The sequence below is a fragment of the Hemitrygon akajei genome, chromosome 11, assembly GCF_048418815.1.
Source record: "Hemitrygon akajei chromosome 11, sHemAka1.3, whole genome shotgun sequence".
Lineage (NCBI taxonomy): Eukaryota > Metazoa > Chordata > Chondrichthyes > Myliobatiformes > Dasyatidae > Hemitrygon > Hemitrygon akajei.
Genome location: NC_133134.1, coordinates 171855201 through 171869426, shown reverse-complemented (window position 1 = coordinate 171869426; position 14226 = coordinate 171855201). Strand labels below are relative to the sequence as shown.

Below are 14226 nucleotides of genomic sequence, written 5' to 3'. Positions count from 1 at the left end.
GACGTGACCCACCCAATGCCCACCTTCTGAGACGTGACCCACCCAATGCCCACCTTCTGCGACGTGACCCTCCCAATGCCCACCTTCTGAGACGTGACCCACCCAATGCCCACCTTCTGCGACGTGACCCTCCCAATGCCCACCTTCTGAGACGTGACCCTCCCAATGCCCACCTTCTGCGACGTGACCCTCCCAATGCCCACCTTCTGCGACGTGACCCACCCAATGCCCACCTTCTGAGACGTGACCCTCCCAATGCCCACCTTCTGCGACGTGACCCACCCAATGCCCACCTTCTGAGACGTGACCCTCCCAATGCCCACCTTCTGCGACGTGACCCTCCCAATGCCCACCTTCTGCGACGTGACCCACCCAATGCCCACCTTCTGAGACGTGACCCTCCCAATGCCCACCTTCTGCGACGTGACCCACCCAATGCCCACCTTCTGAGACGTGACCCACCCAATGCCCACCTTCTGAGACGTGACCCACCCAATGCCCACCTTCTGAGACGTGACCCACCCAATGCCCACCTTCTGCGACGTGACCCACCCAATGCCCACCTTCTGCGACGTGACCCACCCAATGCCCACCTTCTGAGACGTGACCCACCCAATGCCCACCTTCTGCGACGTGACCCTCCCAATGCCCACCTTCTGAGACGTGACCCACCCAATGCCCACCTTCTGCGACGTGACCCACCCAATGCCCACCTTCTGCGACGTGACCCTCCCAATGCCCACCTTCTGTGATGTGACCCTCCCCATGACAACGTTCTGCAATGTGACCATCCCAATGACAGTGTTCTGTGATTTGGTTAGTTCGACAAAGTTGATTTAGCACTTGAAGAACTAGATTATTTGTAAGCTACTGTTGGCAGGCAAGGTGCCATAGCAATGACTGATTCCGTCACACCTGCTGGGTAGATTGTTTTAAGCAGGATTGCTGAATATGCTTCAGGACTGAAACTTAGTGTGCTCCAAACGAGTCTGTGCACCTCTCAATTTGATCTTCCTGGACAAGAGAACCTACATGATTGATACTCCAGCCAGTAGTCCTTCTACCACCAGTGTACCACAGTTAAATTCTGTGCAATAATTCAACATGGCTTTAATCGGAGCATCTTATAAATTGATGTTGCTTAATGGCTTGAAGGATAAGGGCAACAACAGACTGCAATTTCTGCCACAGGGCACATTCCATTGGGTTTTCAAAATACATTGCTACCCTCTTCACTGTAGTTTTTCCAAAGCCCATGCTCTGTAACAGCTTTGTGAGAAGGCCTTCAACAAAAAGACTGCAACAGTGCCAAATGGCTTTGTCAGCTTGAGGACAATTAGGTAAAGTCAATAAATGCTTGCCTTGCCAGCAATCTTCTGATCTCATGAATGAATAAAAAAAACCTAAATAACAACAGGATCAAACCTGCTGCTTTCTTAGCCCAAACAGCTCAGAATAAAATAAAATTGATGACCTGTTTATATGTGATAATTTTCTCTCCAGCTTTCTGTAACCATCTACATGTATCCTAAATTCTAGGCAACATTATTAAAAACAAATCTTGTTCAATTAAATTTCAACTCCTGTCAAATAATAATGTTATAGAGTCACAAAACACTACAACACAGAAACAGGCCCTTCAGCCCATCTGGTATATGCCAATATTAATCTGTATAGTCCCATTGACCTGCGTCCAGGCTATAGGACTCCCATCTACCTAAACTTTTCTTAAATGTTTAAATTGAACCTGTATCCATCACATCCACTGGAAGCCTGTTCTACATTCTCATCACTGAGTGAAGTTTCCTCTTGCATTCCCCTTAAATATTTAAGGCTTCATCCATAACCCATGACCTCTAGTTCTAGTTTCATCCAACTTCAGTGGAAAAAGTCTGCTTTCATTTACCCTTTCTATATCCCACAAAATTTTGCATAACTAGAAGGTTGCCTAGAATTTCAACTCATCTGCCAAAATTTTAATAAGTGCACCTCAGATCATTTGAACAGTACCTCTGTTTTAACTGTCCCAAAGTGATGGGGGAGTGGCAACATTGACAGCAGAATGTGGATTGAAGCTCTTCTAAGTTCAGTGGGATTGACGTATGCTTTAAATTTTGACAGTTCTCTGCAAGAGAGGCAGGAAAAAAAACTTGTACAATTAGTTGCTCCGTTCCTTACCTTGCAAAGCTGAGTCTATATAGCATAATAATCCTAAATCCCCTCCCAGGCTGAAGAACATATTATAAAACTTAGCAGGTGGAAAATGAAGATACTAATGAAACACCTCTTGAATCCAAAGACTGGAGATGGAGAAGACAGTGGTTTCTGGACTAATAGTGCTAGTGGAAGGGTGGGTGATAATCAGCGCAATTCTTCTCAAACCTAGATATCTTGTTATTCTTTGTTTTAATCCTAAATGAACCATGAAATCTGCTGAGGGCCTGATCAGTGGCATTCAAGTTTGCTGACTAAGAAAGTTACAAGAGGTCCAGGTATGATCTCCAGAAAGCCAGGTGAAGTGACAATTCCAAACTAAACTTGAATCATTGAAGGATGCTTGATAGCTGTGGCAGGACTTGAATGCTATCACCTCTTACAAAGTGAAAACAAGCAACATAGATGACAATAGGGCTTCTCCTCCAGATGAGCTCAATAACTTCAAAGCTAGTTTTGCCAGTCAAATTATGCAGGAACCATCACAAACTCCCACAGCCCCTGATGACCCTGTGACTTCAGTCTCAAGGCTGACATGAGAGCATCCTTCAGGGGAATGAACCCACGGAAAGCATTTGGCCCTTTTGAGGTACCATGACAAGAACAAAAGACCTGTACTGATCAACTAGTTGGAGTGTTCACTGAGATCTTTAATCTCTCATTTCAGCAATCTGTGAAACCCACCTGCTTCAGGCAGGCTTCAATGATCGGTGCCCAGGAAGAGTGTGGTGACCAGCCTCAATGACTATTGTCCAGTAGTACTTACATCTTTGGTGATGAAGTGTTTTGAGAGTGTGGTGATGAAGTGTTTTGAGAGTGTGGTGATGAAACATTAACTCCTGAGAAGTGACTTAGATTTGCTCCAATTTGCCAAGGGGCGCAACAGGTCCATATCATGGCTTCTTAGCTGGACAGCAAAGATGCATAAAGTTGCAAGCAGAAATTTGTGAACCCTTTGCAATTAGCTGGTTTTCTGCATTAATTACTCATCAAATGTGATCTATTCTTCATCTCAGTCACAATAATAGACAAACACAATCTGCCTTAACTAATAACACAAACAATTGTACTTTTCATGTCTTAATTGAATACATTGTTTAATCATTCACAGTCCAGGCTTGAAAAGTATGTGACCACTTGTATTTGACAATTGGTAGAACCTCCTTTTGCAGCAATAATCTCAGTAGCTGATCAGACTTGCACAATGGCAAAGAGGAATTTTAGACAATTCCTCCATACAAAACTGTTTCAGTTTATCAATATTTCTGGGATACCTTCAGGACCAGCCTTCTTTAGGTCATGCCACAGCATCTCAATTAGGTTAAGCTCTGACCAAAACACAAGTTTTATTCTATTTAACATTCTGTTGTTGATTTACTCTTGTATGTCAGATCATTGTCTTGTTCATCATCCAACTTCTATTAAGTTTCAGGTAATGGATTGCTCCCTGACATTCTCCTGTAAAATGTCTTGATACAATTTTGAATTCATTGTTCCCTCAACAACTACAAGCCATCCAGACCATGAGGCGGCAAAGCAGTGCCCAACCATGAAGCTCCTTCCACCATGCTTCACAGTAGGGATGAGGTTTTAGTGTTGGTGTACAATGACTTTTTTCCTCTAAACATAATGGTGTGCACTTCTGTCAAAAAGTTCTTATTTGTCCACAGAACACTGTTCCAGAAGCGTTGTGGATTACCCAGGTGGTCTTTTGCAAACTTGTGATGTGTAGCAATGTTTATTTTGGAGAGCAGTGGTTTACTCTATGGTCTCCTTCCACCTTTAATTCGGCCCAAAACATTGGTGCCATCAGCAAACTTAAATATAGCATTGGAATTGTGCTTGGCCCCTCAGTCATAAGTGTAAAATGAATGGAGTAGTGGGACTAAGCACACAGCCCTGTAGTGCACCTGCGCTGATGGAGATTGCTGTGGTGATGTTATCGCCAATCTGAACCAACTGGGGCCTGCAAGTGAGGAAATAAAAGATCCAGTTATCCAGAATGAGGTATTGAGACCAAGGTGTTAAAGCTTACTGATTAGTTTTGAGCGGAATGCTGAGCTGTAGTCAATGAAGAGCATCCTGATGTATGCATCTTCATTGCCCAGGTGTTCCAGAGTTAAGTAAAAAAATGGTATCTGCTGTGATGGTGTGTAAATTGGAGTGTATCCAGGTTGCTTCTCAAGCAGGATTTGATGTTTCATCACCAACCTCTCAAAGCACTTCATTACAGTGGATGCAAGTGCTACAGGATGATAGTCATTTGCCCTACAAAAAGGAACCACTTCACAACATTCTATTTTAACTTCTGTCTGCCCATTTCACCTGACAAAATTTGCCTTATTCATTTTTCACCTTGTATCAGAACTTTGAACTGGCCCATCTTTGGACTATTTATTAGGATCTATGTACTAAAAATGCTCAACAGCATTAAAAAAATCTAAAAAAAACACATTAGTTTTAATTGCAACACACACAAAACACTATAGAAATTCAGGTCAGGCAGCAGCTATGAACAGCTGATGATTCATTTCTCTTCATCAGGACACAGAAATCAGGAACCAAAACTTGTGTGTACAAGGTTCAAGTAACAAATTAAACTTAACAATGTCTCTATCAAACATCTTTCAATTGTCTTAGACAAAAAAAATGAGCAAACCCAAATTGATTTCAAAGTGTGTGTGAAGAATAGGAAGTAAGTGGCAGTGAAGAGGCAGTTGTTTGGCAGGGTTAGTGCTGGGGGATTAATTTCATTTAGTCAACACCAATGAATAAATGCAAACAGGAGGTTTAAAGTAAGGCACAGCATTGTGGGACAAAGGGCCTACTCTGTGCTGTAACGTTCAATGTTCTATTAGACATTTTTAAAATTAAAGAAATGTGAAATATTAATTATTTGTCCCTAATTTCTGTGTTATTCTCTTGACCTGTCTGGCTATGGACTCAGCATTGGAAATGGGTTGGGCAGCACAGACAACTGGTTAAGTGAACTTCTGGATACTTGCTTCTTATTCGGCAAATGTCTTTTGAACGAGGTACACATGCAGACATAAAAATGGATTGATTGATACATATATGTATATAAGCTATCTTATGCATCTATATTTATTGTGTTGCATCAAATCTGAAGTAACAATTATTTTGTGTACTGGAAATGATATTAAACAATTGTGAATCCTGAATGGCACTCATGATCAAATGTTTCCCACTGGTTGGTCAAGGTCCCACAAGATAACCTGTGCCTTTGGAATCAATAAAAATCAAATTAAACAGAGGTGGACAATAACTCACCGGTCAGGCAAGATCGTTTCCAGAGCTGAAATGAAGTAAGGAACTAAAACATCGATGCCTTTCAGGTCAGAGCAAAATAATGCAGGAGAGTTCAAGATGATGCTGGCCAGAACAGGGCGACAGATGAAATCATTGATCTGAAGACCCTGGATCAGCACCATGTAGAATCTGTAGAGAGAAAATCAGCACCATACACCATCATGGTATTTCATAACAAACCTGAGACACTAATTTATTCAAATTCAATCCAGTTAATTGCCATATTTTAATTTTAAACCTACAAAGTTTTAATTATTTAGTATACATACTCAGTGGCCACTTTATTATATACCTCCTGTACCTAATATGGTGGCCAGTGAGTGTACGTTCATGGTCTTCTGTTTCTGTAGCCCATCCACTTCAAGGTTTGACGTGTTGTGTGTTCGGATATGCTCTTCTGCACACCACTATTGTAACACATGGTTATTTGAGTTAGTATCAGCTTGAACCAGTCTGACCTCTCTCATTAACAAGGTGTTTTCACCCACAGAACCGCCAGTCACTGGATTCTGTTTTATTTTTCACACCATTCCGTAAACTCTAGAGAGTGCTATGTGTGAAAATCCCAGATCAGCAGTTTCTGAGACACTCCAACCACCCTGTCAGTCACCAGTATTAATTCTACAGTCAAAGCACTCAGATCACATTTCTTTCCCATTCTTATGTTTGGTTTGAGCAACTACTGAACCTCTTGACCACGTCTGGTTGCTTTTATGTAGTGAGTTGCTGCCACGTGATTGGCTGATTAGATATCTGCATTAATGAGGTGTTCAGCTGTACCTAATGAAGTGTATGTCGCCATATATTACCTTGAGATTCATTTTCTTGCAGGCATTCACAGGAAAATTAAAAAAACTAGAATTTATGAAAAAAACTACACATAAATAAAAACTGACTAACAACCAATGTGCAAGAGAAGACAAATTGTGCAGCAAGGAGTTCATGAGTGCTCCATGTGACCACATGGTCTCCTCTGCATGCTCCAGTTTCCTCCCACAGTCCAAAGAAGAACCAGTAGCATATTAATTGGCCATTGTAAATTGTTCTATGATTAGGCTAGGGTTAAATTCAGGAGATACTGGGCGGCATGGCTCGAAGAGCTTCACTGTATCTTAATAAATAAATAAAATTAAAAATAAATTACTGAGAACACGAGTTGTAGAGTCCTTGAAAGTCAGTCTGTAGATTGGGCAATCAGTTCAGGGTTGAGTTGAGTGAAGTTATCCATGCTGGTTCAGGAGCGTAATAGTTGTAGGATGTAACCTTTTCCTGAACCCAGTGATACATAGAACATAGAAATCTACAGCACAGTACAGGCCCTTCGGCCCACAATGCTGTGCCGACCATGTAACCTACTCTAGAAACTGCCTAGAATTTCCCTAGAATAGCCCTTTATTTTTCTAAGCTCCATGTACCTATCTAAGATGCTCTCAAAATACTCTATTGTATCTGCTTCCACCACCGCCGCCGGCAGTGCATTCCACACACCCACCACTCTCTGTGTGAAAAACTACCCCTGACATCCCCTCAGTACCCATTTCCACGTACCTTAAAACTATGCACCCTCGTGTTAGTCATTTCAACCCTGTGAAAAAGCCTCTGGCTATCCACACAATGAATACCCGTCATCATCTTATACATCTCTATCAGTTCACCTTTTATCCTCCGTCGCTCCAAAGAGAAAAGGCCAAGTTCACTCAACCTATACTCATAAGGCACTCTCTCCAATCCAGGCAACATCCTTACAAATCTCCCCTGCACTCTCTCTATAGTATCCACATCCTTCCTGTAGTGAGGTGAACAGAACAAAAAAGAACTCCAAGTGGGGTCTATATAGCTGTAACATTACCTCTCGTCTCTTGAGCTCAATCCCATGGTTGATGAAGGCCAACACACCATATGCCTTCTTAACAACACTGTCAACCTCCGCAGCAGCTTTGAGTCTCCTATCGACACGGATCCCAAGGTCTCTCAGATCCTACAGATTGCCAAGAGTCTTACCCATTTATATTATCGTAAATTCTGGTGTACAAGCCGACCCGGAGTACAAGCCAATCCCCATTCTCAAGGCTAGAAAAGTGACTTTTCCATGTTACCTTTGTATAAGTCGACCCCTTTTGTAGAGGTTTTTGATTTAACCAGAAAAGATCACAAGATCTCACATGCCGGTACTCAGCCTTGCTGGATCCGGAACCTGGAAATTTTGTGAACTAGTACCTGCTAAGAAAACAGGCCTACACATTGTAGAGCGTTATAAGCGAATTCTTAATAAATAAATCAGGGTGCTGATAAATAAAAGATGCTGGTTTCAAGCTGAAGGTTGTTGATTTTACTAAAGGAACGAATAATTCTGCAGCTGCTAAGAAGTTCAGTGTAAACGAGAGAGAGTGAGAGAGAGTGGAGAAAGGCAGAGGACATGCTGAGAGAAATGTCAAAGACGAAATGTGCAAACCACAGGAAAACATGCCAGTGGCCAGAACTGGAAAAAAAAGTGAATCACCAGCGATCGTCTGGATACATTGTTACCAAAGAAATGATTTAAGTTCAAGCGTTGAAATGGGACAAACAACATCGTGAGGTCAGCGAAAATTTCAAAGCTACTCGAAGCTGGTGCACCCAGTTTATGAACAGATGCGATCTTGTGTTGAGACAAAAAACAAAGATTGTTCAGAAAAATCTCGTGGGATGGTGTTGTTTACATTCAAGAACGTGGCTGGATGGACGAAGCAGGTTGCTTGAAGTGGGTTAAAGAGGTGTGGCGTCAACGTCCCGAAGATTTCAGGAAGGAAAAGTCGCTACTTGTCTGGGACATGTTCAAAGCGCACTTGTCAGGTGAGACAAAAGCAGCACTGAAAGCTGAAAATACAGACACTGCAGTCATCCCTGGTGGTTTGATGTCCGTGCTCCAGACACTAGATCTGAGCTTAAATCATTCAAAGAATTCATGCGTTGACAGTGGAACGAATTTGACTCAAAAACAGCCAATAAATAAGACCAGTCTTCTGTGTATTAGTTTTTTTAAAGTTGGCACCCTCTGTATAAACCAACCCCCTAATTTTAGGACCAAAATTTAGGGCCAAATTCTCGGATTATACACCAGAAATTACGGTGCATTCTGTCTTCAAATTGGATTTACCAGATTGAACTACTTCACACTTATCTAGGTTGAAGTCCATCTGCCACTCCTTAGCTCAGTTTTGCATCCTATCAATGACCCGCCATAACCTCTGACAACCCTCCAGACTATACGCAACTCCCCCAACCCTTGTGTTATCAGCAAACTTGCTAACCCACCCTTCTATATCCTAATCCAAGTCATTTATAAAAAAATCACAAAAAGGAGGGGTCACAGAACAGATCCCTGTAGAACAACACTGGTCACTGACCTCCATGCAGAAATGGTGATGTGGGACCTAAGGCTCATTATTCCCTTTAAGCTGGCAGGTATGCAGCTGTGCAGTGTAGTAACTGAAGTGCTCCCCACATATAGCCTTTATTGTCACGCAGCTGGAATTTTCTTTTATATTATGTCAATATAATAATAAACATACCATAACCTCTACTTTGAAACATTTTAGAGCTTCAATGTGAGTGTTATATTGTCAGCTACATTTCAATCTTTCTAAATACTCATACCATGCATCTTATAAAAAAACCATTTGAAGTGCTGTGTAGTTTTCAGGCAGTGTAAAAATTTCCTGTTCATTGCCGTGGTTAGCCCACATAGCTGTAAAAAAAATTAGAGGGAGTGTATCTCCTGCCCAATGGCAACAGTGGGAAGAGAGCTTGGCTGGATGGTGTGGGGGGGGGGGTTGTTGGGGTTTGGGATTTGATGTTCTTGCCATTTGCATGATTTGTTTCTCTGCTGGGTGGAGGGGCTTTAATGTTCTTGCGCAAATTCTTTTGCGTGGAGGGGCTGATGATTGTGTTGCCATTTGCAAGATTTGTTTTTTTCTTGTGTGGGGGGCGGTGGTTGATGAATTTCTTTGAATGACTTGCATAGTTTCCTTTCTGTTTTGCGGCTAGCTGGAGAAGAGTTGTGTACTGCATACATACTTTGATAATAAATGAACCTCTGAACCTTGAGGGTGGATGGTACTTTCTTGTGGTTGTGTGCCATGTAAATGTGTTTAATGGTGGAGTGGGCTTTGCCCTTGATGGACTAGGCTGTATTCACCACTTTCTGTAGACTTTTCATTCTTGGGTATTGGTGCTTCCCTACCAGGATGTGATGCAGCTAGTTAGAGTACTCTCCATTTTGCATGTATAGAAGAAGATAGGACAATTTAAATATTTGGCTGGGTCTACCTGATCCTCCGATCACTCAGACACCTCATTTAGCTATTATCTAAGCTGCAAATTCTACAAGGTTGGACTTGGATTTCATTATCTACCTCCCGGAACACTTAACAATATATTCCAAAGCTTCATGTTCACTGGAGTGATTTTAAACAAATTCTAATCATGCTCACTGGTGAAACTGAAGTTTTAATATTGCACCTTTAAAAATAACTGAAAAGAATAGCAACAGGATGATTCTGGAAGTTAAGGCAAAGAAATTAGATTGTTTTCATTGGACAAAAATAAATCAAAGACAGTCGTGATCCAGGTTTTTAAAATTCATAGGTAAGATTTTTGCAAAGAGTGGTGGGTGTGTGAAATGCCCCATCAGGGATGGTGGTAGAGGCAGATACATTAGGAACATTTAAGAAACTTTTACATAGGCACAGAGGTGAAAGAAAAAAAGAGGGCTATGTAGAAGGGAAGGGTTAGATCGATCTTAGAGTAGGTTCAAAGGTATGCACAATATCGTGTGCTGAAGGGCTGTACTGTGCTGCAGTATTCTAATTCTATAGCTTCCTTTATGATATGTGCTGTGCCACAGATATTTTCTCTCTTCCCAGAGACTGTCAACAGATCATCTTCCAAATTAATCATCTGCCATAGTAGTGGAGCAGTTATAAAGCTGCTATTACAGTTTAGGATATTCTGGAGTTTGGAGCACAATTCCAGCAGTGTTCTGTCAGAAGTCTCTGTACGATCTCCCTGTGGAATGTTCCAAGATGTACTGGCTAGGTTAATTGGTCATTGTACATTGTCCTGTGATTAGGATCTGTTTCTGTTGTGTTTGTTTTTTTTCAGGGAGCTGGGATTTGGGGGTTAATGATCGAGCTGCTTTTCTTTTCTTTTTTGGTTTCATGGCTACCCAAAGAATTGAAGAATTTCAGATTTGTATACTTTGATAGTAAATGAACCTTTGACAAACAAGAGAAAATCTTCAGATGCTGGAAATCCAAGCAATGCACACAAAATGCTGGAGGAATTCAGCAGGCCAGGTAGCATCCATGTAAAATGGTACAGTCGACATTTTGGACCAAGACCCTTCAGCAGGATTAACCATTGAATCTTTGATTAGATTACAGTTAATTGGGGTTGTGGGACTTGCTAGAGTGGTGTGGCTCAAAGGGCCGACTCCACATTCCATCACTAAATAAATAAATCTGGTCTTTCCTCCTAGAAACTCAAGCTCACCAATCAAGAAATAATGCAGCCTTTCAGCTTAATAAGTCTGTGACCCAAAACTGTGCAGAGCTGAAATTGATCAGGAAATCCCTGCCCTTAATCCGTAGTCATAGTGTTAAGCGCAGAATTTAAGGATTGTTGGGAATTTGCTTTACACTGTGCTAATAAAGAATTCCTGGTTTCTGTCCAAAGTACACAATGTTTATTTGTGTGGTCCAACCAATAAATAGGGATAAAAATAACAGAAATCCTCACTGTGGCAGTCTTGACCAGGATGGACAAACAACTTGTCCACACAGTTGCTTACAAATTGCTTCCTTCAGCTTAAAGAGCAGAAGTACGCTCTAACTTTGTTTTGCCAATGTTCTCAAACCCACACTGAGCCAATCACCAACGAGTTTTTCACTACATGTCAGTATAGCCATTTATACCTTTGGATTGCCAGTATAGCTTGTGCTCCTTCAGGGGCTCCCATGCACATCTTCAATCAAGTTTACTTACGTTAAATACAGGCTAATGCACAGATGTGAATGAGGGAGGTCTATGGATTTGTAAATGTGACCTTAACCTTCTTAATTCATATAAGGGAGGGAGACAGTGGTGGAGACAGCCCAGCACATTTGAAGTTGTGAACTTGTCATGATTCAGGACATTTACAAGGACATGTGTGTAAAAAAGGCCTGTAGGATCATTGGTGATTCTGCTCATTCGATCAACTGGGTCATATGGCAATACTTTCTTGCAGATTCTACTTTATTATATTCTCATTCCGTAAAATAAAAATAAAATTTAAGCCTTCAACGGTTTAGTTCCTGTCAGGCTAAAATAATTGATTGTATGTTGCTCTATTATAACTGGCTTGAGGTCATGACAGAGCCAAGGCAGGCAGGTGGAGATAAGCCTTACTCTTTTCAATGACATTCCAAGCCTAAAAGCTAACTTGCTCCATTTTGCTAACCAGTTATCACCATGAACTGCTTGGACCTTATTAAACTACAGCTCGTATAAAATCATGGTCACTATTCCACACGGAGGAAGGATTCTTCACTCTGCCCTAATGTTGAAAGAATTCAAAACTTCCGAAAATGTCTTTGAACTGGGTTGGCATTCTACCATGAGAAATAACTTGGAAGTGTTTTGTATAACATGGCTTTCATGCTTGCACTTTGCATGGAGATTGAAGAGAACTGGTGCACATCAGCAGGAACTACTGGATCAGAATAAATACCCATTTCACAATGCTAAGGAAGACAAAGAAATGTAAAATTCATTTGAAGTGTAATGTGATCCCATCAGTTTCTTACCAGCTGGATTGAGAGGGATATCAAATCAGCCATGATTGAATGGCAGAACAGACACAATGGGCCAAATGGCCTAATTCTACATCCAAGTTGTATGGTTTTATGAGCTTTGATTACACTTTAATTTCCATTGACCATTTAAAACAAAACTGCCAACAGCTCACCTAAACAGTAATCACAGATAAAACAATTACAACTAAATTACGACAGCTTCTTGTGGCTACAGCACTGAGCCTGACAGGAAAAAGAAAGATCACCTGGAGAGGTACACTGGAAGGATCTCTTCGCCTGTTTTCTTACTGCAGAAAATTCGGCAGAGTGTCCCACAGGCCTCCGCCCTTCCTGCTTCGTAGTTATCTGGAAATTCGTTTGCATCGAAGAGCGGGTTGGCAACCATGTTTTCAGTGGATATCTGGGAGGGCTTCCGTCGGACATCCAGTCCTGCTGGAGTTGTAATACCTGTGGTGAGGAAGAGGTTAAAGGAATCTCAAGCCGCTGGTGAGAAGCAACTATTTTACCAACACATTGCCAAACCGAATCAAGTCATGCATTTTGCAGACAGACATATAAAACAAAAAGCAGAACAAGTACTTTACAAAACCAGAACTTAATGGAAGAAACCAAAGAATTATAGAAAATATTCAAAATGGTTAGTGCACAGTCTCAGGTTTATGACGTGATACAAAATAGCAGAAGATGAGCATGATGGGATAAAAACAAGCACCTGCGGAAGAGCAGATTACAAGGCTTGGCAACGCTCCTCCCCCATTCAAGAGAAACACACAGAATGAAGTTAATCGCCCCAGAAAGTGCAACAAGGACAGGAGGCAGATGTTAGAGAAAAAACAGCTGGAGCAATTAGAAGGAAAAGGAATGGCTTATGGCAAAAATCATAAAACAGCTGACTGCAATTAAAATAGAATCTACTTTTCCTACTTACAAGATTTATAAGAAAGAAGAATTTGGATAAAAGATGCTGCAAGATAATAGAAATAAAAATGGAAACAAATCAAAGGACAGCAGTAGTTATAATATCGTTAAGATGATTAGTTTTTTTTAAAGCTTTAGTCATAAGCAGCTTTCATCTGTTTTTGTTTTAAAACTTAAAAATTTAAGGGTTTTGAGAGGTAGACTGGGCACTACATACAAGACTGGCAACCAGGTAAAAGCCATGAATTTGACAATTAGCATGCAAAATATGCAAAAAAGAAATAAACAAAAATTAGGGAAACACTGATGTTAAATTAGATTAGGGTTTAATAAATCTGGACTGCAAACTAAATTAAGAGTACACAGACTGTCGATGATATTTAAACTACATTTTATTTTACAATAGAAAGCAGAAACAAACTACAAGTTTTTTGTCACTTTACCTGTCATAGTGCCATCCCTGTTTATGCCACTGTGCAGTCTGCAGTGAACCAGGCCTGCATCGAACAACCACTGACCAAAGAGATTCAATACACTGTTGACCTTAGGGCGAGTTGGAGCAGGTAGAGGTCTTGGCTCCGAGCTCGTTTGGTTCGGGCTAGACAATGGAGAAGTGCTGGAGGTCTGATGTGTTATTTTGGGAGGATGTGCAGTACTTCCCTAGCAAGATGAAAAGATTCAAAACAAATATGCACATAACATTAGGAGTTGATACAATTACAATGTTTTCAAATAGGATCGAAAGCCAGAGTTTGAACGTGTAGACACAATGCACACAAAAACAAAAAGTGTGTAAAGTTCACACAAACACATGGGAAAACTTACACATACATTCCGTGGCCACTAGATTAGGTACACCCGTGCACCTGCTCGTTAATGCAGATATCTAATCAGCCAATCACGTGGCAGCATCTTAACGAATAAAAAC

At 41.2% G+C, this 14226-nt stretch overlaps 1 protein-coding gene across 8 annotated transcripts in view; it reads right to left on the bottom strand.

The window, feature by feature from the left end:
- ralgapb (Ral GTPase activating protein non-catalytic subunit beta) overlaps positions 1 to 14226 on the bottom strand; it is a 166714-nt gene that overhangs the window by 96285 nt on the left and 56203 nt on the right. For 5 of the 8 annotated variants that reach the window (XM_073062270.1, XM_073062269.1, XM_073062273.1 and 2 more), the window contains 5 exons: positions 13742 to 13958; positions 13309 to 13344; positions 12626 to 12827; positions 5506 to 5673; positions 2011 to 2125 (listed from right to left, as the gene is read on the bottom strand). In XM_073062270.1, coding sequence (XP_072918371.1) covers positions 2011 to 2125; positions 5506 to 5673; positions 12626 to 12827; positions 13309 to 13344; positions 13742 to 13958 — 738 coding nt within the window. The remainder of the gene's footprint in view (positions 1 to 2010; positions 2126 to 5505; positions 5674 to 12625; positions 12828 to 13308; positions 13345 to 13741; positions 13959 to 14226) is intronic. The other 3 variants (XM_073062274.1, XM_073062276.1, XM_073062277.1) reach the window with 1 other exon arrangement.